Source organism: Sorghum bicolor, chromosome 5 (assembly GCF_000003195.3).
Source record: "Sorghum bicolor cultivar BTx623 chromosome 5, Sorghum_bicolor_NCBIv3, whole genome shotgun sequence".
NCBI lineage: Eukaryota > Viridiplantae > Streptophyta > Magnoliopsida > Poales > Poaceae > Sorghum > Sorghum bicolor.
Genome location: NC_012874.2, coordinates 57,258,135 through 57,281,786, shown reverse-complemented (window position 1 = coordinate 57,281,786; position 23,652 = coordinate 57,258,135). Strand labels below are relative to the sequence as shown.

Here is a 23,652-nt window from a genome sequence, read left to right as displayed (position 1 = left end):
TACGCGCTATACTGTGCGGCCGCTGGCTGGAGTTACGGACCTGGACACCAGTGAATTCGATTTTTGTGGACTTGCTATTCACCTATTCCTCGCCCTCGCCGACGCTGTCGTTCGAGACATAATCTCAATCTTGTGCTATATTGAAGACGGGGATCGCCTGGTAAATTCCATGACCAACCCCAATTTTATTTAGTTAATTGATATTGTTTGAACTTGCAAATCATGTTAAATTGAAACTATTGAAGATCTACTTGTGAACTACAACGAAACAAGAAAGACTTAATGTACTAGCGTTAATAGCACTTGAGAGTGGCATACCGAAGAACATTGATTATGAACATATTATTGAAGATTTAATTTCAAAGAATGCTAAAAGAATATTGCTTTCCAAGCGATAGTTATACAACAGCTATAAATGTTTTATTTATGCTACAATACTTTGTGACATAAGTAATATATTAATTGATATTTATCATTAGTTTTTTGTTTGGGTAGGCCTCCACTTACCGTTTTGAACTGGGCCTCCTATTTTCACGGGACGCCGCTGGTACATATGACTATGTCCCACGAGGTAAAAGTGTCTTTTTTTATTTAATTTTGTATATTGAATCCTTTTTATTGTAATATATACTAATTCAATATCTCTATTTTTTATTTTGTAAATCAGCAAATGCCTGAAATAGATGGTGATAAACAGCTAAAAGAGCATAAACAGAACAAAGTTTCTCCCACAAGGTATTTTTTTGTACAAAGGTACTCTTATTGTTTTCAGTTATAAGATTTTACCATGGGCTGCTATATATCTATCATATTATTCCAGTACTATATGTCTTTCTTAAGGACTAACCAGGAGAAATCATGTATTATAATGCCGACCAAGCATTTTTTGTTGCGCAAATGGTGGTGGCCTACGTAATTTGAGCAAGTTTTACTATGTTTTGTCTTCTAAGTCGACAAGTGTTGCACTATAATTTTTAATTCAAACATATATTATTGCAGATTTCTCTGTAAAAGGTACCATTTTTAATCTTGTTTGTTGTTGTCGAGGATATCAATAAGGGGTACCCCACCCAATGCTCATAACGAGAGGACCCATACACAAATCGGGGCCCTGACTCGACGCCCCGCTCGCACGCGCGAGTACCAAAGCACGACACCAACCATAGCCTTGAACACGGAAAAGGGGTGGTGCGAATCGACAGAGGCTCAACTTGACAGCGACCGTCGAATACGGAAGTGGCTCGTACGAATCGACAGGCCTCGAGCACAAGGACGCCTCCCGCCACCTGTCACGGGTACGGGAACCAGGGCATTTAATGCGCCTGCCGTGTTCTCACCTAACCAGACAGTCACGGGAAAGGAGATAGGGAGCGAGCACCCATCCAATCCCACTTTTCACAGCTTTATCCCTTCAGATGAGCCAGAGTACGGCCAAGCACAGTGAGCCAGTCGTGACGTCGCGTCACGACCTCCCTCGAGGCATCCAAAGTCAGCGCATCGATCAGCAAGGCCATGCGTGGCACCGGACCCTCGAATGAATACGTTCCATCCCAGAGAAGAGTCAGACGGTGAAAGACAGCACCTCAACCACCCTGGACGTGACTACTGCCACGACGTACAGGCGTGCCCACGGTTAAGCCAATCCAAGGCGATGCACAGGAGCCGAATTCAGAAGCACGCGTAATCATCACCAAAGTACCAAGTAACAAGACAGCTCGAGGCCACGCCAGTACGGAGGCCTCGAGTGGGTCAGGCGCACCACGCCCCTATCGACCCATATTTTATTACCTACGCCATGTAACCTAGGTCTCCTCTTGGAACTATAAAAGCGGAGGCATAGGAAAGGATGAGGGGAGGACACACGTAGAAGAACAATCATACATCGCCTCCATCTAGGACTTAGAATCCACCGCAATACCAACTTGTATTCGCCCCTGTACAAGCACTTAGGTGCAAGACAATAGAAAACATCTCCCGCTGGACGTAGGGCCTTCTCTTGCCCGAACCAGGATAAATCTCTGTATCTTTCTTGCATCACCATCTGGGAGAGGGAACACGCACACAAGTTTACTCGTTGGTGTGACCCCCGGGGTAAAACACCGACAGTTGGCGCGCTAGGTAGGAGCCCTGCGTGTTTTTCACCGACTCCCCATCTCGTTCCAGATGGCCACTTTCGTTTCGCCGATCCTGCGCTCCACGGTGATTCGGTTCAGGAGCCTGAAGTTCATGTCCACCGGTACCGGCTACGACATGATCCTGCTCTCGATCAAAGGACCGGGAGGAACTCGCGTCGCACCAGCACGATCGAAGGTCTCGAGACGGCCTCGCCACCATGCCTCCCCGCCCAAGAAGAGGCGTGGACAGCACCGCCACCACCCGTCTGCTATGTCGCGGTCATCGACCCGCGCCAGGCGAGCGGTGGCGCAGCAGCCGGCAGCCCTGCGCGCCAAGGCTACGGATACGACGGCCCGGCGTCGAGACGACCCCACAATGACATTGGGAGATAACGCGACTCGCGTGCTCTCGCCCTCGACGACGCTGCTACCGCACGGGTTGTTCGCCTCTAGGGGAACACACCCGTTCGGTCTGGACAATGCCGCGGCGTCCCTAGCCAGGATGATATGCCCAGACGCCCAGACGTATGTGGAAAGACCGATGGTCCTCCCGGGCAGCGCCGAGGCACAACAACAAGCAGCTGAACTGCCAGATCTTTCCCGGGTGCGGAGCCTCCGATGTCTAGGACCCGGGTGATATACCATCACCTCGCTCAGACAGCGGATGGTGGAGGAGGGGCGTGGGTGTTTCTACGCTGCAGAACCAGACCCCGACTCCGAATCCGACAGCTACGACCCTACAAGGGAGTGCTACAAGATCGATGGGGAAGTGGCGACCACTGATGAAACGCAAGACGCCGTTGCCGGTGGCCGAGCCCCCGTAGCGAGAGAAGATCCCAGGACGCCTTGGAACGACGGGCCGGTCGATCCTCCAGCGCAGGACGACAAAGCTGCACAGCTCGCGCAATTACGGGAGCTCAAAGCCAAGCTCGACGAAGACCGCGAGCGCCTCGCTCAACTCGAGCGGGCCCTCGAGCGAGACCAACCACATTCGCACGCCGAAGGCGTGCGCGGTCGAGCTCGAGAGGTGTATCGTCAAATCGTCGGGGACGAGGAGCCAGAGCCACCTGTCAGCCGCTTCCCCCGAGCAGGCCAGAATGTCGTGGTGGCAACCATGCTGTTGCGTAACATGCCTGAGCCTTCCAATTCCCAGGCTCGGCGCATTCGAGACGTGGTGCAGACTCTGCTCCAAGTGGCGGCAGCCCAACAGGCCGAAAGCTCGGCTTCTCGGCATCGGGGGGCTGCCACAGAGAAACATGTCGAGCCGGCCCGAAACGAGAGGGAAGTATCGGTTCATCAAGGGCCACCCCCTCGAGGAAGGAAAACCGCGCCCATCTAAGAGCACCCCATCAATGATCAACGGCAACACGACGCTCGACATGACATCAACGAGCATCGCCGCCGTCGGCATGGGGACGCAGAGGAGCGCGGCTACAGCGCCCACCGCGGCGGACGTTACGACAGCGACGAGGACCGAATGGCTCCAGAGCCACCGCGCCCTCGAGTCTTCAGCAGAGCAATCCGCAGCACGCCGCTGCCCAGTCCGTTTCGACCTCCGACTAGCATCGCCAAATACAATGGCGAAACCTAGCCCGAGCTCCGAGGCCGTACTTCCAACGGACCTTGAGTATGGGTCACCTCGACTCAAATCCTACAACGAGCAGACAAATAAAGAGACCCAGAAAACTCGGTGGACCAACTCGAGAAAGCTCGAGACATGGCCCTCCTCAACTCCGCAAGATACCAGCAGAAGCTTCGACGTTACCACGACAAGCATGTACGCAAAAGGGATCTGAACGTGGGCGACCTCGTCCTTCGACGACGACAAAGCAACCAAGGACGCCACAAGCTGACTCCACCTTGGGAAGGCCCATACGTGGTGGCCGAGGTTTTGAAGCCGGGGACGTACAAGCTCGCGGACGAAAAAGGAGCGGTCTTCACCAACGCGTGGAACATAGAACAGCTATGTCGCTTTTACACCTAGAACTTCGAAGCTTTATGTCCTCACGTATACTTTGTACCGAGATCCTATGAATGAATACATGAATAAAGGAGAATATTTTTTTCAAGTAATTTACGTTACCACCGAGCAAGTCTCGGTGTTAGGAGGAAGTCCCAACTATGACCCATCATAGTCGATACTCCCTCGGAGGCTAGCAGGGGGACCCCCCAGGTTCCTAAAAGTCGAATGACTTTTTCTTTTTAACTCCTAAACAAAACATCGCAAGATCAAGTAGCAAAAGCACCTCGAGCCCCTTAAGGGTCGAGAAACGTCGAGCCTGAGAACCCCTATGCCCCTGGGCTATGGCAACTCTACTCACTTCCTCACCCTTAGGGCAATCGAAGATGCCTTAACGAAAGATCGAACGAGAACGCAAAGTTAGGCAGAAAAGGAAACAAAGGAAATTCGAGCATAAAAATAAACAAATACACACAAGTCTTAAGACCATTCAAGCCATAGTGTTTACTTAAGACAAGTAATAAGTACTTTACAACAGGTCTAGATACCAAGAATAGGCTCGCAGGCCTCAGTCCACATCTCTGTCCCAACCACCGTCTTCCGCGCCCGAGCTAGTCTCAGGAGGGAGTACCTCTGGCTCAAACAACCTTGCCAACCTTTCCCTAGGGACCTCTGCCTCATTGATCAAGGCATGGAGCCTCTCCTCGTTCTCGGCGTCAGTCTTGGAAATGTCGGTGACAAAGCCGTGGGATACCACCTCCATGTTGTAGGAGAAGCCCGAGCAGACGACCGCCATCGCTCGCTTCATCCCGGTATGAAGGGCGTCCCGCACTCGATCCCTCAGCGTGGCACCTAAGTAGCACAGCTGGTCGACCAGCGCATCGCCTCGGGCCACCTCCCTCGACTCATCCATAGGTTCGAGCTCCCAGGAGGCTGAAAGGTTGCTTATCGCAGTCCTTAGTCGACCATTCAAAGCTACCTCCCCCTCGAGCTGAGCCTTGGTGGAACGGGCCTCAACTTGGGCAGCCAGGAGATCATCCTGAAGCCCTACAAACACCGACACGAGAAAGTTAAGCAACATAAAGGATATACCTTGCAAAAGAAACATGCAAGTATAAAGAAACCTACCACGGATCCTTTCTTCGAGGGTCGTGTTCTCACCGACTAAATCGGTGTTGGCCATCTCGATCTCCTTGTAAGAGCGAGCCAGGTCAGTGTTGGTGGCCCGCAAGTCCTCGATCATATTACCCGCTTGTAAGACGGCTCCTTCCTTCTCCAGCAGTGCTCTCTTCAAACGATCGACGTCGTTAGAAAGGCTGCGAGAGCGAGCTTGCTCCGCCTCGAGGTCCTCACGGGCCTTCTTCCCAGCTTCCTCCACGGTGCTCCGAGCGATCTCGCTCTTCACGCACTCTTCCTTTATCTCTCGATAGGCCTCTCGGGCAGAGGCAAGTTCCGACTTGACAAGGCTCTTCTACTTATCGAGCTCAGCGGCCGCATCTTTGTAATACGCGGCCTCTTCCCGGGCCTTGGACGCAGTCTCCTCAGCCGACGTGGTCCGCACCCTCAGCTGCGCGACCTCTTTCTATTGCCTTCTCCGTGGCCTCCTGAGTCTTGGTCAGGACAGTCTCCCTCTCCTTCTTTTCCTCCTCAGCCACCATAAGATCCTTGTAGGCCTAGAGAAGCTTCTCTTGCGACTCCAGGAGTTGGTCCTTGAGAAGAGGGAGTTGTTCCCAACCGCCTCTCGTCACGTGAATAAAACCCAACTTTAGGTGGGAGGTCTCCTTCACGTCCTGCAGCAAGTAGCTAAACAATAAGAATACGAGACCAAACACCCAGATAGCTAAGGACCGAAAATACTTACAAAGAAATCTCGGCCGAGCCCGTTGTTGACAATATCCGACATCAGGCCCATCACGTGCTTCATCCAAAGCCGGAGCTCCTTGAGATGCTCCCACTTTTCGGCCTCCTTTCGGTCATCTATCATGATGTTGGGCTCCTCTGGATCGGTGGAGGCTCGAAGACGAATCCGACTGGGCCCCCAGTTCTCCATCTCCTCCTCTGTACGCGCCTTGACGCCTCGGATAAGCTCTTGAACGGTCTCGAGCGAACCTCCGTGGCGCAGGAATATGTCGATGAGAGAAGGAAACCGCCTGTCGTCATCCACCGACCCCCAGGTCCCGGTCTCATTGGCGTCGCCACCGCCAGAAGTGCCGGCGTCGTCCCCCTCCTCGGCGCTGGGTTCCTCCCACGACCGCTGATCTCGAAGGAACCCCGGGGCGATCCCATCTATGCCGTAGAGGGAGCCCTTGATTTCGGATTGGGGGTCCGCCGGCGTGCGCATAGCACACGCGATGGCCACGACGCCGTCCTTCCGCCTAGGTTCGGCCGGAATAAAGGCTGGCCCCCTTGGACGGAGCCACGCAAGGGTCGACGAACCATAGACCGGCAGTCCTTCCTCTCTGGTCTCGGGCCCTTGCAGCGACGATAATACTAGCAGGCGTGGGCATTGTGGTGGCTGTTCGAGCAGCTCTTCCAGCTGCTGACTCCACTGCTGCTGCTGCCTCTGAAGCTCCAGCAGCTCTTGCTGCCGGCATTGCTCCAACTGCTTCTCGAGCCGCTCTCCCTGTTGCCGCCGCCGCTCTTTTTCTTCTTCTTCTTCCCCTCCCTCCTGCTCTTGGAGACGAGGCGTCTCGATCCGCCTTGGTGACGGCGGGGCAGTGTCAGAAACGTAGCCCCCCTCCGACGGATGAGGCAGGGTTCTTTCAACACCCGTCGATGGCCGAGGATCGGAGGAACCTGTGTGCGCCCAAAGACGATACGTCAGTCGCAAAAAAGCTTGATGCAAGAATCACCCAGCTCTAATACTACCGAAAGGAGAATAAATCACTCACCCGAGCTTCTAGAGAATGCCCCCACTTTTAGATTCTTGGCCATCGAGGGTTGGGCCTGTTCTAGCGGTCGCTTCAATCTAAGAAAATGGGGAACAACATAAGAAAAGCCGAAACCAGAGAGTGTGCAAGACATCAGAAAACAAGAATCGCGACGTGAAAATCTTACCCCACGGGAAGAACGACCCGCCTGCCAGCCCCTCGACCAACTAGCCTCGAGCCGCCCCGGGTCGAGACCCCAGGCTTCTCTTGGACAGGCGTGGGCCTCGGCTCGACATCTCCCGTCTGGCGAGCGCCGGGGCTAGAGCTCCCACGACCTCCTTACCCTTACTTGAGGCCGCCACGGCGGCGCGGCCACGGGTCAATGGCCCCGTCGCCATAGTCTTAACCCGGGGGCCCGCCCCAGACGCGGGAGGAGGTTGGAGCCGAGAAATGGCCAGACCCTGCGCGGGCACAGGAGGGGTGTCAGCACGGGAACGGCATGGTGAGGACTCCATTTGATGACCGTCGCGGGGACCGCCCGACGTCCTCTTAGGGGCCCCGTCTGCGGGGCATCGACGTCGGCTCGAGACGGGCCCTCGAGGATTCTATCGAGACGAGCCGCCATCCCCTCGGAGTCGTCGCTGTCGTCATCGCCCTCGTTGCCGTCATCCTCGTCGAGAGAGTCCTCCTCGGACTCCCCCCTCTGCCTTGATTTCGCTCGACGTGTCTCGAGCGCTTGCCGCTCGAGATTCTTTTTCTTCTCTTTTTTCTTTTCTAAGTCCTTTGCGGACTTTTGTTTCTCTGCGGACTCGCGTCTCCTATCACGATCGACGTCGTCCTCCTTTACCGGAGGCCTCGAGGACCGAGCGTCGATCGGGCCCTGTGCGAGCAGAAGTAAGTCCCAGAGAAAGTCAGAAAGATCAAAAATTGAGTAACGGCAAAGAAAGGCTTACCAGGTCAATCGACCCCTCGTCAGGCTTCATGGGGAAGCCGTTGACGTGCTCACGCTGAAAATCACCCGTGACGGCCGCCCTAACTCTGGCGGCGACCTCCTCGTCCACGGGCGCCTCGTTGGACATCCGGCATGCCTCGAGGTCGCGAGACGAGACGCCGGGACCCATCTCATCCATCCTCAGCGGTCAAGACATCAACGGGAGTACCCATCGATGGTGGACAGCCGAAAGGACAAACGCGGCAGTCAGACCTTCCACGCGCAGCTTCTTTAGGGCATCGGTCTTGACAACGTCGTAGTTCCAGTGGTCTGGACGCTCCGAGATCAAGCGCCCAGTGTAGTCGGGGAAGAGGTCGTCATCGTTTCGCAGATAGAACCATTGGGAGTCCCATTGGGCGTGGTTCGACATCAGCCCCACCGGAATGTACTCTCGAGGCTCCTCCGCCTTGCTAGTCTTCTGCACCAGGTTGAGGCAGCCGGCCCACACTGGTTTCCTCACCCCTGTAGCCCCACCAGGGGCATGGAAGAGCTCCCCCGGTACAGGTGAAGCCACAGGTCCCAGTGCACCATCATCCCCAGATAGCCCTCACACACCGCAGCGAAAATCGCCGCGGCGGTGATGGCTTTCGGCGAGAAATGTTGGAGCTCCACCCCATAATGGTGGCAGAGCGCCCGCATGAAGCGGCTTGGAGGAGAACCGAGACCGTGGCGATGGAACTTGGCGAAGGAGACCACGTACCCCTTGGGCGGTCTCGGCTCCCGGTGGTCCACCGCCGGCGCGATCCACTCCGGCCACGACGAGAAAACGCGGGGGCGCAGGAGTCCCTCCTTCTCGAGCTCCAGCAGCCGGCGCTCCGTCATCGACGACGGGCGCCAGTCATCGGCGGCAACAAGTCTCACCGACATTTTGAGGGATGAAGGAAGGCGGCTCCGCTGCTATGTGCTCGAGGGTGCGCGCGCGCGTGAAGATGGCAAAGGAAGCAAGGGCGAGAACGATGGCGGAAGGCGGAAGGAGTAATGGCTGAGAGACCCGACGATATTTATAGACGGCCAACCTCCAACGGGCAGATCCGGCGAATACGGTAGCCTCCCTAGTAAATGCACCGCCTAATGGTCCTGATTGCTCTCACTGACAGGGCGCTACGAATTCCACGACGGCACAGTGCCGCAACGGCTCCCGCCTAAAAAGGTGCGCCCAACGGGTAGGAAAGCGAACCGCCGTGACCCTTCCTTCCCCTGTAAGATACGTACGTGTCACGATAAAAATCTTGAGGGATCGCAGACTCGCCCGCTGAACGGGTTCGACGGTCGTCCTCGAGTACCAGAGTCAGGGATGCCCAGCGAGAGGTCGAAAACGAGGCCAGCCTCGAGAACTCGCTGGGGATGTCCAAGGCGAGGGCAAGAGGGTCGAGAGGAATCCCCACGGAGGGAGGCAGCGAGCCGCTGGACTCTATCGAACGAGACCAGTAACCCCGACCGCGTTGACCCCGCTTTATGAGAACGCCTCCGGGCTACAGCTGACCCCCTCGAACGGGGCACAGGTTCTCACTTGGATTACCCGATAGGAGCTCGACCTGGGGTAGGTGACGCTCGCTCCGCCGGGAGTACGTCACGACTCCGATGCGAAACCAACCGATTGAGGCTCAAAGCCCCTCTTCCATGGCGAACGACTTTCGGAGAAGGGGGAGATCAAGAGCACTTCCATTAGAAAAAGCAACATAACCCTTGAAGGAGTCAAAGACTCCTCCAAGGGCTCGGGGGCTACCCCCGCGGGGGTCGCTCGCGCGACCCCATGGAAACTCGACCGGCGAAAGAGCCTCTACTCGAGCGCAAGTGCTCGAGTAGAGACTCGGGGGCTACTGTCGAGGGTGTCAATAAGGGGTACCCCAACCAATGCTCATAACGAGAGGACCCATACACAAATCGGGGCCCCTGACTCGACGCCCCGCTCGCACGCGCGAGTACCAAAGCACGACGCCAACCATAGCCTCGAACACGAAAAAGGGGTCGTGCGAATCGACAGAGGCTCGACTTGACAGCGACCATCGAATACGGAAGTGGCTCGTACGAATCGACAGGCCTCGAGCACAAGGACGCCTCCCGCCACCTGTCGCGGGTACGGGAAGCAGGGCATTTAATGCGCCTGCCATGTTCTCACCTAACCCGACAGTCACGGGAAACGAGATAGGGAGCGAGCACCCATCCAATCCCCCTTTTCGCAGCTTTATCCCTTCAGATGAGCCAGAGTACGGCCAAGCACAGTGAGACAGTCGTGAAGTCGCGTCACGACCTCCCTCGAGGCATCCAAAGTCAGCGCATCGATCAGCAAGGCCATGCGCGGCACCGGACCCTCGAACGAATACGTTCCATCCCAGAGAAGAGTCAGGCGGTGAAAGACAGCACCTCAACCACCCTGGACGTGACTACTGGCACGACGTACAGGCGTGCCCATGGTTAAGCCAATCCGAGGCGACGCACAGGAGCCAAATTCAAGAGCACGCATAATCGTCACCAAAGTACCAAGTAACAAGACAGCTCGAGGCCACGCCAGTACGGAGGCCTCGAGTGGGTCAGCGCACCACGCCCCTATCGACCCATATTTTATTACCTACGCCATGTAACCTAGGTCTCCCCTTGGAACTGTAAAACGGGAGGCATAGGAAAGGATGAGGGGAGGACACACGTAGAAGAACAACCATACATCGCCTCCATCTAGGACTTAGAATCCACCGCAATACCAACTTGTATTCGCCCCTGTACAAGCATTTAGGTGCAAGACAATAGAAAACACGCCCCCCGCTGGACTTAGGGCCTTCTCTTGCCCGAACCAGGATAAATCTCTGTGTCCTTCTTGCATCACCATCTGGGAGAGGGAACACGCACACAAGTTTACTCGTTGGTGTGACCCCCGGGGTAAAACACCGACAGTTGTTTTATAGCTTTTGTTCATAATATGCATTTTGTAGTATTTTGAAAGGCGGCGAAGGAGGATCAGAGCCCGAGTGAGTAACAACAGGCCTCTCCCAAGACATATTAATCGATCTTTGATGGAAGTTTCCCACCGAGGTCAGATATGTACGGAAGAGTCCCCTTTGCTTCCTGCTAGCTGCTGTTGTGTTCCTGCTGCTATTACACAGTGAAGTCTGGTTTGCGGCAAGTAAGACAGTGGCAATTTTTCGTGACACCTAAGCTATTGTCATTGTTAAATGTTTTTAGAGTGATTAAGCAATGATTCTGCAAGAGTTCAAGATCCACAGTAAATTATCTGCCATTAGCATCCACCTGAGAAAGAGTCTGCTTATTCTTTTTCTCAGGGAAGCAAGTCAACTCAACACAAGTTTATTTTGATTTTGGTGACTCCAGTATTCACTTCATGTGGCCTTGAATGAGTTCTTATGGTCATGTTTTTCTAACCCCCAAGGCAAACGGTATTCTGAATGGGTGGATGGGTGCTGACAGTTGATGCTTATGTGAAGTTTGCAGATTTGGAGGATGCATGGAGGCTATTTGATGAAATGCCTGAGTGAACTACTATGTCAGGCATGCATATTATTGATTGGTCGGTATGCAAAGGATGAATGAAAGAGAACATGAAAGATGTAAGATTGTTGTTTCATAAGTTGATACTGGGACGTGTTCTCATGGTCAGCGATGATATCAGGGTATAGGTATAATAGTTATCTTGGAGAAGTTTTTAGGATTGTTATCTTGGAGAAGTTTTTAGGATTTTTTTCTGAGTCGCTCTAAAGGTAAAAGGCAACCTAGACAAGCTTATTTTTGTCTTGATGAAGTCTGCATGATCCCAGTTGGTAAAAACATGAATCTAACACGCAAGTGGCAAGTGTGTGGCTGGTGTTGTGAACATGAATGTAAACTGAGGGAACTTGGAGAGGACTGCTTTTTTGTTTGAGTCTATGTGGGTTCAAGTTGGTTTTCACATGGTTTAAGCCAATAAGGTGAACATTTATCTTGGAGATGCTTTTCGAGGGCTACTCCCCCTATAATGATGTGTAAGTTGTATCCTTGATTACTGTCTTGGACAACATATAGCACATATGTTCATATCATGATTTCACTTTTTAGTGTATGATTTGGATGAAACTTTATTTTAGTTGATACTAACACCACATTTCTCATAATTTTAGTTGGATCCGTGACAACGCACGGGCACTTTTCCTAGTCAGTAGAAAGATCAATCTGTGATGTATCAATATTTTTATTTTGGGAAGAACTAACCGTAGATTTTTTCACATAAAAAATATAATAAATATATCTCTGCAATCCCTAACAAGGGCTACCATGTAAAAAAACGAGAGAAGTTTTTTTTATCATAATCATGGGTAGAAGGATCAATCCTTGACATATTTACAGTACGTTTTTAATTTGGGAAGAACAAGTGGTAGGTTTTTTCTCGGAGAGCACCAAACATGTGTTGAGTAGTGCATGTGATGTGCATGAGTTGTATTGATAGATGTATTCCAAGTATGCTCGATGAGTCTTATCCGTGTTTAATTTGTGGTCACCATGGGTGTCCACTTAAGTTCCTGTATCTGAATATGTCTGATATCTATTTTTTAAAAAAGAAAGATCAGTCCTTGACGTTTAGTAACGAATATAGTTCTAATTTACTATAAATGTCTAATAGTTTTTTCTCTCATTACACGCATGAGCATGTTTATTACTCTCTCCATCCCAAATTATAAGGCGTTTGACTTTTTTGATTTTAAATTTGACCACTCGTCTTATTAAAAAAATTATGCAAATAGAGTCAAATTTAAGTCATTTTTGTAGAACTTTTGTTAATAAACCAAGCCACGATAAAAATAAATAAAATAAAATTTTGCATAAATTTTTGAATAAAACGAATAATCAAACTTGGTGTCATAAAAGTCAAATATTTTATAATTTAGCCAAGGGGTTCACGGCGCAATGGCAAAGGCCATTGGTTGGGGGCTCCCACCCAGGGTTCAAATCCTGGGTGCGGCACTTTATTCTGGATTTATTCCAAGATTTTTCGGCGCTATGCATTAAGTGGTAGGCGACGTGCCCGTCGACAGCGAGGCGCCTGTGGTGACTTCGTGAACTTTAAGATTTGCCGGCTTAGTCCTTCGAAGGTGCTCATAGGGGTAGGGTTTGCGTACGTGTGTTCGTAGGGGTGAGTGTGCGTGCGTGTTGAGTGTCTGCGTTGTACTGTGTAATCTCAAAAAAAATATTTTATAATTTATGATGGATTGAGTAGGATATAATACAAACCACTAATCCACTAACATTAGCTCCGTTGGCCATGTCGACTGTCGTGATGGACCCAGAAAGCAGTCTCCCAATATCCGCAGAGCACACGACTACGGACGGACTTGCCTTCCGTTTTGATCGCGCCCGGCCGGATCCCACACGAAGTCGCGAACCCATCGCCCCCGTCGCGCCAACATCCAACGGCTCACGCCACCCTGACCAAAGGCGGTTTCCCTCCCAAGCGCCCACGCTCCCCGCACGCAGTCCACGAGGACCACGGCACCCTGCGCCGCCTTTAACCCGTGCACCGCACCCACGGGTCCACAGAGACACCCGCCGGCTCACGCTCCGCACGCCAGGCCTACAAATACAGCCGACCCCCCAACGCGGCCTCCCTGTTTTTCTCTCCCAAAAAACAAATCCCACCCCGCCGTCGCAGGCGAAACTAGCTGCTCGGTCTCGAACCCGCCGCCGCGCGAGATGGACGTGAGGTTCCCGCACTCGCCGGCCGAGGTGGCCAAGGTGGAGCTCGTGCAGTTCGGCATCCTCAGCCCCGACGAGATCGTAATGCCTCTCGCCCCCCTCGCCCCTTCTCTGCTTGAATTTGTTCTTCGAATTCAGCGGGCTGGGCTGGGCTGGGTGGTTTGGGGAGGCTGAGGGTGATGGGGTGTGGTTTGTAGCTTGCGAGTTGGTGCTCTCAGTTTGGATTTGATCTCTTGATGATGTGCTGGTGCTGCAGCCATGATTGGTTTGTGGCTCATTCGACTGATTTGGAGTACAAAATCCAATAGCACTTAATTTTGTACTAATAACACAAAACCTAACCAATCTGAGAGACAATATTCTGCACTTGCTGTCTGGGCAGGTTTGTATATGGCCAACGCCAAATGGGTACGGTTATGCCTAGAATGAGTTTGGTTACATGTAATTGCAACTGCTAGTTTGAACTGGAAAGCACAGATTAGTAGATTTGTTGGAGGCTGTTGAGTAAAATTTTGAGCAGGTCCATTATTAACTCCATATATAGCCAATGCCATATTGGTATGGTTATTATGAACTTTACTGTCAAGAATGTGTTTGGTTTAGTCAGGTTTCATTGCAACTGCAAGTTTGAACTGGAAAGCACAGATTATTAGATTTGTTGGGTTATGGAAAGCACAGATAATTAGATCGGGTACAGCTAAAACGCACCATTGATGTTACATGGTGATTAAGTAAGCAATTCCTTTACTTAATGCAAAGATAACGATTAAGATGAAACATTTGCATCTGCAAGTATGAACTGGAAAGCACAGATAACTAGATTGTTGGGTTATGACTACTCCAGTACAGCTGAAATGCACCATTAATGTTACATGATGATTAAGTGAGCAATTCCTCTACTTAATGCAAAGATAATAATTAAGATGATGAAGGATGATGGATTTACTTAATGCAAAGATAACAATTAAGATGATGAAGGATGATGGATTTAATAGCAATGTTGTGTTCGTTTGTACTGCTTCATTAAAAGAAATGTCGGCACATCTGCATTGCCTGAACAATAATATTCAGGTCATGTAATTTAATGGTGAATATTGCCTGTGCTCTGCAGAGACAAATGTCAGTGGCACAAATAGAATATGCAGAGACTATGGAGAAGGGGAAGCCAAAGGCTGGTGGGCTTAGTGACCCTCGAATGGGGACTGTCGACCGCAAAATCAAGTGCCAGACGTGCATGTCTGGGATGGCAGAGTGCCCAGGTCACTTTGGTCACCTTGAGCTCGCCAAGCCCATGTTCCACATTGGCTTTATGAAGACTGTACTGTCCATTATGCGTTGTGTCTGCTTCAACTGCTCCAAGATCCTCGTGGATGAGGTACCCTGGGTTCTGTTACTATGTAGAATGTTTGTGTGCACTTGCTTGTGTGCCTATCTGGCTATAGTGAAAGGAGTTCTGATTTTAAATCAAAGCATCATAGGAGCCTTCTGTATTCTGACCATTATATTAACGAATGAATTGTCCTTTTTGTACTGCATCAAGCTATGCTCATGTTTTGCTATTGTCCACAGGAGGCATGGTTAACAAAAACTTGTAAACGTGGTATCGCATTACAAAAACTTGTAAACAAAAACTTGTTTGCATGTGCAGGTAGACTTCTCTCTGAAACCTAATATAAGAGTCATGAAGCTTAGAAACTTGTGCTGTAGTGTATATTTTGGGTGATATTACCACCCTAGCAAAAACATATTTGTGTTCTGTATAAAACGACCAGAGTGATTAAACCTGACCATGAACCAACTTTGGAGCTTTTCACAAAGTTCTGATTTAGCTGTTGCACATGTTTAGCCACTATACTAAATGTCATGTTTTTTTCGAAGGTTATTTGATATTAACATTCATTTTGCAGGATAATACCAAGTTCAAGCAGGCTCTAAAAATCAGAAACCCAAAGAATAGGTTGAAGAGAATATATGATGCTTGCAAGACCAAAAAGGTCTGTGGTGAGGGTGATGACCTTGATGTCCAGCAGCAGCAAGATACTGATGAGCATGTAAATAGAAGAGGTGGCTGTGGTGCTCAGCAACCAATTATTACAGTTGATGGTGTGAAGATGCTTGTGGAATTTAAAGCACCAAAGAAGAAAAATGATGATCAAGAGCAACTCTCTGAGTTAGTGGAACCGAAGCAGATTCTCTCTGCTGAGAGGGTATTTATATGATCTATGTTTATTTAACAAGTTGTTCTAAGAAAGTTACTGTAATCATGCGGTTTTCTTACATGGCTTGTTTGACCAGGTCCTTAACGTTCTCAAGAATATATCTGACAAGGAGAGTCTTCTGTTGGGCTTACATCCCAAATTGGCCCGTCCAGATTGGATGATACTCCAGGTTCTTCCAATTCCTCCACCCCCTGTTAGACCTTCTGTCATGATGGGCACTTCTTCCAAAAGCGAGGTGAGCCTACTACTACTATTACAGTAATTATGTTTTGACTTGTTTGCATGGATGGATAATGCTCTACTATAGCTCACTGTTATTCTTCTTGGCCTTTCATCTGTTTATGCAGGATGATTTGACTCATCAATTAGCTATGATAATTCGGCATAATGAGAACTTGAGGAGGCAAGAGAGAAACGGAGCTCCAGCTCACATTATAGAGGAGTTTTCTCAGTTGTTGCAATTTCACATTGCTACATACTTTGATAATGAACTTCCTGGCCAACCCAGGGTGAGTAGTCTACTAGAAAGATGTCTTGCATGTCACCTGTAGATACAAGGCTAAATTATCCGTTTCTGTTTGTTTTTAAATGCTCAGGCCACACAGCGTTCTGGAAGGCCAATTAAATCAATTTGCAGCAGGCTGAAAGCAAAAGAAGGCCGGGTTAGAGGAAACTTGATGGGGAAGCGAGTTGATTTCTCAGCCCGTACTGTTATCACACCCGATCCAAATATTAACATTGATGAAGTGGGTGTGCCATGGAGTATTGCTTTGAACCTGACATATCCAGAAACTGTCACTCCATATAACATTGAGAGGTAAACCAGTTTACTGAAACGTGTTATGCCAATGTTGTTTTGCTGAGCTTACAACTAACTCCAATGATCTCAGGTTGAAGGAACTTGTACTAAATGGGCCTCATCCTCCCCCAGGCAAGACAGGTGCAAAGTACATTATCAGGGAAGATGGTCAGAGGCTTGATCTTCGTTATGTGAAGAAAAGCAGTGATCAACATTTGGAGCTTGGTTACAAGGTGAGTATTGTATTAATTGTAACTGTAGCAGTAATACTTTTTATCATCTCATGAGAAAATTTCTTTACTATTTTTGTGCCTGTGGTCTGTGGTCTTCTCAGGTGGAGAGGCACCTCAATGATGGAGATTTTGTTCTTTTCAATCGGCAGCCAAGTCTTCACAAAATGTCTATCATGGGGCATCGAATCAAAATTATGCCATACTCAACTTTCCGATTGAATTTGTCTGTGACATCACCATATAATGCTGATTTTGATGGGGATGAAATGAATATGCATGTTCCCCAGTCTTTTGAGACTAGAGCAGAAGTTCTGGAATTAATGATGGTGCCAAAATGTATTGTGTCTCCACAATCAAATAAGCCTGTGATGGGTATTGTCCAGGACACGCTGCTTGGATGTCGCAAAATCACCAAAAGGGATACTCTCATTGAAAAGGTGAATAAAGACAGACTTTACTTACCTTTTTCCAATAGTGTTTTCTGTTAAATTTTGTAGCTCAACGTTATGAAATTTATTCCAGGACGTATTTATGAACATATTGATGTGGTGGGAAGACTTCGATGGAAAGATTCCTGCTCCTGCCATTCTCAAACCAAGGCCTATTTGGACTGGGAAACAAGTTTTCAACTTAATTATCCCAAGGCAAATAAATTTAATTCGGTTTTGTTCCTGGCATTCCGATGAAGAGAAAGGATTTGTTACTCCCAGTGATACTGTGGTCAGGATAGAAAAGGGAGAGCTTCTATCTGGCACACTTTGCAAAAAGACTCTTGGAACAGGCTCTGGGAGTCTGATTCATATCATTTGGTAATTATGCTTCCATGAGAGTTCTGATTCAGAAGTTGCTTCACAATTTAGTAATTTCTTTTTTCTCGTTTCTTTCTGCTGATCTAGTTTCGTTTTAACTTGTTCTTTGCAGGGAAGAGGTTGGTCCAGATGCTGCACGCAAGTTCTTAGGTTATACGCAGTGGCTTGTCAACTACTGGCTTCTTCAAAATGGTTTCAGTATTGGAATTGGGGATATGATTGCAGACGCAGCCACAATGGCTGACATTAATAAAGCCATTTCTGGAGCTAAGGATTGTGTGAAGAAGCTTATTAAACAAGCACGTGACGAGCAATTGAAAGCTGAGCCAGGACACACCATGATGGAATCATTTGAAAATAAAGTAAATGAGGTAATTGATTGTCTTTGATCATGGATTGCTTTTTATATATAGGTCTTCCAATCAAACAGAAAACTATCACTCTCAGTTAAGTTGTTTAACATCAGTCCACTCTCTTTTTATTCCAGGCTCTCAACAAGGCTCGTGATAATGTTGGAAGCAATGTGCAGAATAACTTGTCTGAAAGCAACAATTTGAAGGCTATGGTCAGTGCAGGCTCAAAAGGCAGTTTCATTAACATTTCGCAAATGGCTGCTTGTGTCGGACAACAAAATATTGAGGGCAAGCGGATCCCATTTGGTTTCAGTGATCGAACATTGCCACATTTCACGAAAGATGACTATGGTCCTGAAAGTCGTGGATTTGTGGAGAACTCTTACCTTCAGGGTCTGACACCGCAAGAATTTTTCTTTCATGCTATGGGTGGTAGAGAAGGACTGATTGATACAGCTGTGAAGACTTCTGAGACTGGATATATCCAACGGAGGCTTGTGAAAGCTATGGAGGACATCATGGTGAAGTATGATGGCACTGTAAGAAATTCCTTGGGAGATGTCGTTCAGTTCATATATGGGGAAGATGGTATGGACGCTGTTTGGATTGAAGAACAGAATTTGGACTCTTTGAAGATGAAAAAAGAAGAGTTTGATACTGTATTCCGATATGAACTGGATGATGAGAATTGGAGGCCTAACTACTTGCTGCCTGTCCATTTTGATGATTTGAAGACCATAAGTGAATTCAGAAGTGTGTTAGAGGCGGAGGTTCATAAGCTAGAAGCTGACAGGTTCCAGCTTGGAACTGAGATTGCTACAAATGGTAGTCATACATGGCCTTTGCCTGTCAACCTCAAGCGGCTTATCTGGAATGCCCAGAAGACATTCAAGATTGACATCAGAACATGTTCTGACATGCACCCAATAGAAATTGTGGAAGCGATAGATAAGCTGCAAGAAAGACTGAAAGTTGTGCCTGGTGATGATGCTATAAGCATTGAGGCCCAGAAGAATGCCACCTTGTTCTTTAATATCCATCTTCGTGCCACATTTGCTAGCAAGAGGGTCTTGAGGGAATACAGGCTTACAAGGGAAGCATTTGAGTGGATTATTGATGAGATTGTTTGGAGGTTTTCTCAGTCTTTGGTGGCCCCTAGTGAAATGATTGGATGTGTTGCTGCACAGTCCATTGGGGAACCAGCAACTCAAATGACTCTGAATACCTTCCATTTTGCTGGTGTCAGTGCCAAGAATGTTACTCTTGGAGTTCCCAGATTGAGAGAGATCATTAATGTCGCCAAGAAGATAAAAACTCCATCATTGTCTGTTTACCTAAAGCCTGAGGTGAACAAGACGAAAGAATTGGCTAAGAGTGTCCAATGTGCTTTAGAGTACACCACACTGCGCAGTGTGACTCATGCCACTGAAGTATGGTATGATCCTGATCCTATGGGAACCATCATTGAAGAGGATTTGGAATTTGTCCTGTCATATTATGAAATGCCTGATGAGGATATTGACCCGGATAAGATTTCTCCTTGGCTGCTGCGTATTGAGCTTAATCGTGAGATGATGGTTGATAAGAAGTTGAGCATGGCTGATATCGCCAATGAGATCAACCGCGAATTTGATGGCGACTTATCATGCATATTCAGTGATGACAATGCAGATAAACTTATTCTTCGCCTGCGCATCATAAATGATGAAGCTTCAAGAGGAGAAATACTAGATGACTCCGCTGGAGATGAAGTTTTCCTCAAGAAGATAGAGAGTAACATGTTGGCAGAGATGTCTCTTCGAGGCATTCCGGATATTAACAAGGTGTTTATAAAAGAGGTGAAAGTTAACAAATTTGATGTGAGTGATGGTTTCAAAGAACACAAGGAGTGGATGCTTGATACAGACGGTGTCAATCTCTTGGCTGTCATGTGTCATGAGGATGTCGATGCTACAAGAACAACAAGTAACCATTTGACTGAAGTGATTGAGGTTCTTGGAATTGAGGCTGTTCGTAGAGCTCTTTTGGATGAACTTCGGTCGGTCATATCGTTTGATGGATCCTATGTAAATTATAGGCATTTGGCTGTTCTTTGTGATACAATGACATACAGAGGTCATCTGATGGCTATTACAAGGCATGGTATCAACCGCAATGACACTGGACCTCTTATGAGATGTTCTTTTGAAGAAACTGTGGATATCTTGCTCGATGCTGCTGTACATGCCGAATCTGACTACCTGAGAGGTGTCACTGAGAACATTATGCTTGGCCAGCTTGCTCCTATTGGTACTGGAGGCTGCTCGCTATTTCTGAATGACCAGATGCTGCAGCAGGCCATTGAACTTCAACTCCCAAGCTATGTGGATGGGCTGGACTTTGGCATCACATCAGCACCTTCACCTCTCTCTTCACCTCTCTCTGGGTCGTCATATCATGAAGGATTGATGTCCTCGAGTCATCTCCTGAGTCCAGATTTTAGGCACTCCCCCATTGATACATATGCTTCGTTTTCGCCATATGTCAGAGATATGTCGTTGTCACCTGTTCCTTCACAAGGTGGTTACTCTCCAATTCCCAGGTCGGAAAGTGGTTACTCTCCGATTCCCAGGTCGGTAAGGTACATGGCTGTATCACCGATATATACTCCATACAATGCTGCATCACCAGTTAATGCTTCTACTTCAACATCATATACTCCAGTAAGTCCGGTTTACTCACCCACAACTCCAGTTTACACGCCCATGAGTCCAGTTTACTCCCCAACGACTCCAGTTTCTTCGCAAATTCAGTCATACTCGTCCGCATCTCCAATTTATAATCCTATATCTCCTAACTCATCAAGATATAATCCTTCTTCTCCAAGTTTTAGTCCCACTTCCACATCACCATCATATAGTCCAGCATCAGCATCGTATAGCCCAACATCACCATTCTATAGCCCTACGTCTCCATCATACAGTCCTGCATCACTCTCATACAGCCCAACATCACCATTCTATAGCCCTACGTCTCCATCATACAGTCCTGCATCACTCTCATACAGCCCAACATCACCATTCTATAGCCCTACGTCTCCATCATACAGTCCTTCGTCACCCTCATACAGCCCAACATCACCTACGTACAGTCCTACATCACTTGGTTACAGCCCAACATCGCCTGGTTATAGCCCGACCTCACCAACTTACAGCCCAACATCGCCAAACTACAGCCCCACTTCACCAAGCTACAATCTTTCGTATACTGAGTACAATTCTTCCAACACTTACTCTCCAACCAGACCAAGGATCACTCTAGACAGCCAGGCTCCAGACTACAGGTACTCACAATTCTACAGAGTTGCAAATTTATCCTTGATAACTGACGGTGGCAATCTGTGTTCTAATTTTTATGTATTGATTGCTTGTACTACCATTTTTAATTTCAGTCCAACTTCGCCGACTTACTCACCGACTTCACCATCATATTCATTACCAAGTCTGTCATACAGCCCAAACAGGTGAGCTCCATTCTGGCTTCATCATCTGTATAAAGCATCTTCACATCTGTGTCTCACCATTTCAGCCGTATGTCCCCTCGAGTTTTTGTGGATTTTTCAACGGACTGACTAACTTATATAGTAACTTGTGTAGGCCAACTGATGACTCTGGAAGACCTAGCCCAGATTATAGCCCAACCTCTCCAAATTTCAGGTAAGCTGACATGGCATCAGGAATACATTACCAGCCTGTCATCATAAAAGGCATAATCACATTTTTCATTTAACATTGTGCACAGCCCTAACAGAAGTGACTCCCCCACTGCGGCTGACTACTCCCCATCCTCCACTGGCCAAGCCATTGAAAAGGACGGCGAGACCAGCCACTGAAACGATGAGAAAAGATTTTGGTGATGGCTGCAGAGGAAGAAATGAATCCATTGCAATATTCCGTTTCTTTCTGCTTTTGTACAGCTGAGCGCATGATTTAGACGAATGCCCGAAATCTACATGAAGTGCTGGCTCCGAACTCTTGTAGCAAATGTAAATGTGTCCTGCAGGAATTTCAAATTTTAATGGCTAAACGACCTTTGTAAGTGTCTGTAAGTGTCTGTAAGTGATTTGGAGCAAATACGACCTTTGTGGAAGGCTATATTTTCCAGACAAGGAACCGTAGTATGGTATACATGAGAATGCGTCTGCTTCTCTTTCTGATCACACTTGCCTTATTCCCTGCCGGGATTGATATTGCTTGCGATTAGTTCAGTCCAGCAAGGAATTGTATTTATCTATTATTCATGACTTGCGAGCACCACTTGGGACTTGCGAGCACCACCGGAGCAAGCTAGAATGGTGTCTGATTTTTTCAGTCTGCTCTATTTCTCATTGCCCTCGGGCTTGTAATACAGTTACGCATGCTGTAACAGCTTTCGGTATTAATCTCTCCAGCTTAAATTATAAGTCATTCTAAGAATTTTGAATAGTCAAACTATCCTAAGTTTGATTAAAATTATATGACAAAATAATTATTATTATGATATCAACCAAGTATCATTAGATTTTTTCTTAATTATATTTTCATAGTATATATTCACTTTATGTTACAAATCTTAGTATTTCTCTCTATAATTTTAATTAAACTTAAAAATAATTTGACTCTCTAAGATTTTTGAAATAATAATTTGGAATGAAGGGAGTAACTGTGTAAATGGGCCTTCGGAGGAACATGTCCTGACTTTGTACCTGCACTGGTGTCCAGCGATTTGCCTGGACAGTATGTTTAATGAAGTCTTTGTTATTCTCAAAAATAAAAAAGAAGTGCCGGGAGTCCGGTTCAGTTCATCGATAGAAAAAAAAAGATAAACGAATTTATGGGAAAAATTTGTCAGTCAAAATAAAAAAGAGAAAGACCTGAATGCAGTAAACGGGCATTATATGTGGACTTTATTTTTTTTTCGCTAACACGCCCGCCCCAGAAAGGACGTGTATTTCATTAAGAAACTGCAGTCACCAAGGTTACCGCCAGAACAATCCTTAGCACTGAAAGGCACAAAACAAAGAACAACTGGAAAAGAAAGCGCTACACAGAAGCCCCACGAGATCGTCCAGCAAGAAGCGCGCCTAAATGTCTGTTCCCGGCTAAGCACCAGAGCCCCGCTTCCTCTTGGATCAACAACGAAAGACGCACAGCTTGAGTCGAGAGTTCGTCAAAGGTCCTCCTGTTACGCTCCTTCCACAAACACCAACACACTAAAGAAGAAGAAGGCGTCAAACCCTTTGCGCCGCTGCTTGGCCATCAATTTTCTCGCCTCCAGCCAGCTTTCGATTGCCGGCGATATCAATAGCAGCCATCTCACTGTTATTGTGCTGTTATGCTCTACAACAACGGCAACAGCTGCCATCTCGTTCTTGGATGATAAATATCCTAAAGTTTCTTATGCTGAGCTGTTCCAAGGAAGTAATGACTTTTCTGGTAGCAATTTATTGGGAGAGGAAGATATGAGCCCGTATATAAGGGCACATTGTCACTGAAAAACGTTGAAACTGAAGTAGCTAAGGTGTTTGATCTGCAGCAGTCAAAGCTTTGTAGTTGAGTGTGGAGCTCTTAGTAAGATCCGCCATCGCAACTTGATCAGCGTCAAACCAAA

At 48.1% G+C, this 23,652-nt stretch overlaps 1 protein-coding gene across 2 annotated transcripts; it reads left to right on the top strand.

Annotated features, from left to right (window-relative positions):
- Window positions 13,548-22,222, top strand: LOC8064784 (DNA-directed RNA polymerase II subunit 1). 2 transcript variants are annotated; one of them, XM_002450796.2, is made up of 14 exons: window positions 13,548-13,692; window positions 14,723-14,986; window positions 15,519-15,818; window positions 15,907-16,065; window positions 16,178-16,339; window positions 16,427-16,647; window positions 16,721-16,862; window positions 16,964-17,299; window positions 17,385-17,671; window positions 17,784-18,042; window positions 18,159-21,346; window positions 21,455-21,526; window positions 21,660-21,719; window positions 21,805-22,222. In XM_002450796.2, the coding sequence occupies exons 1-14, from the start codon at window positions 13,609-13,611 to the stop codon at window positions 21,893-21,895; spliced, it is 5,625 nt and encodes a 1,874-aa protein (XP_002450841.1). In that variant the 5' UTR covers window positions 13,548-13,608; the 3' UTR covers window positions 21,896-22,222. The 2 variants fall into 2 exon arrangements, with proteins under 2 accessions (XP_002450841.1, XP_021316578.1); XM_021460903.1 differs by having other exon boundaries at window positions 21,648-21,719.

Excerpts from the sequence above, each read along its gene's own strand:
- LOC8064784 (XM_021460903.1), top strand. The coding sequence starts at position 13,609 with ATGGACGTGAGGTTCCCGCACTCGCCGGCCGAGGTGGCCAAGGTGGAG. Across the intron at positions 18,043-18,158 it reads TTGAAAATAAAGTAAATGAG|GCTCTCAACAAGGCTCGTGA; the intron begins GTAATTGATTGT and ends TTTTTATTCCAG. Across the intron at positions 21,347-21,454 it reads AGCCAGGCTCCAGACTACAG|TCCAACTTCGCCGACTTACT; the intron begins GTACTCACAATT and ends TTTTAATTTCAG.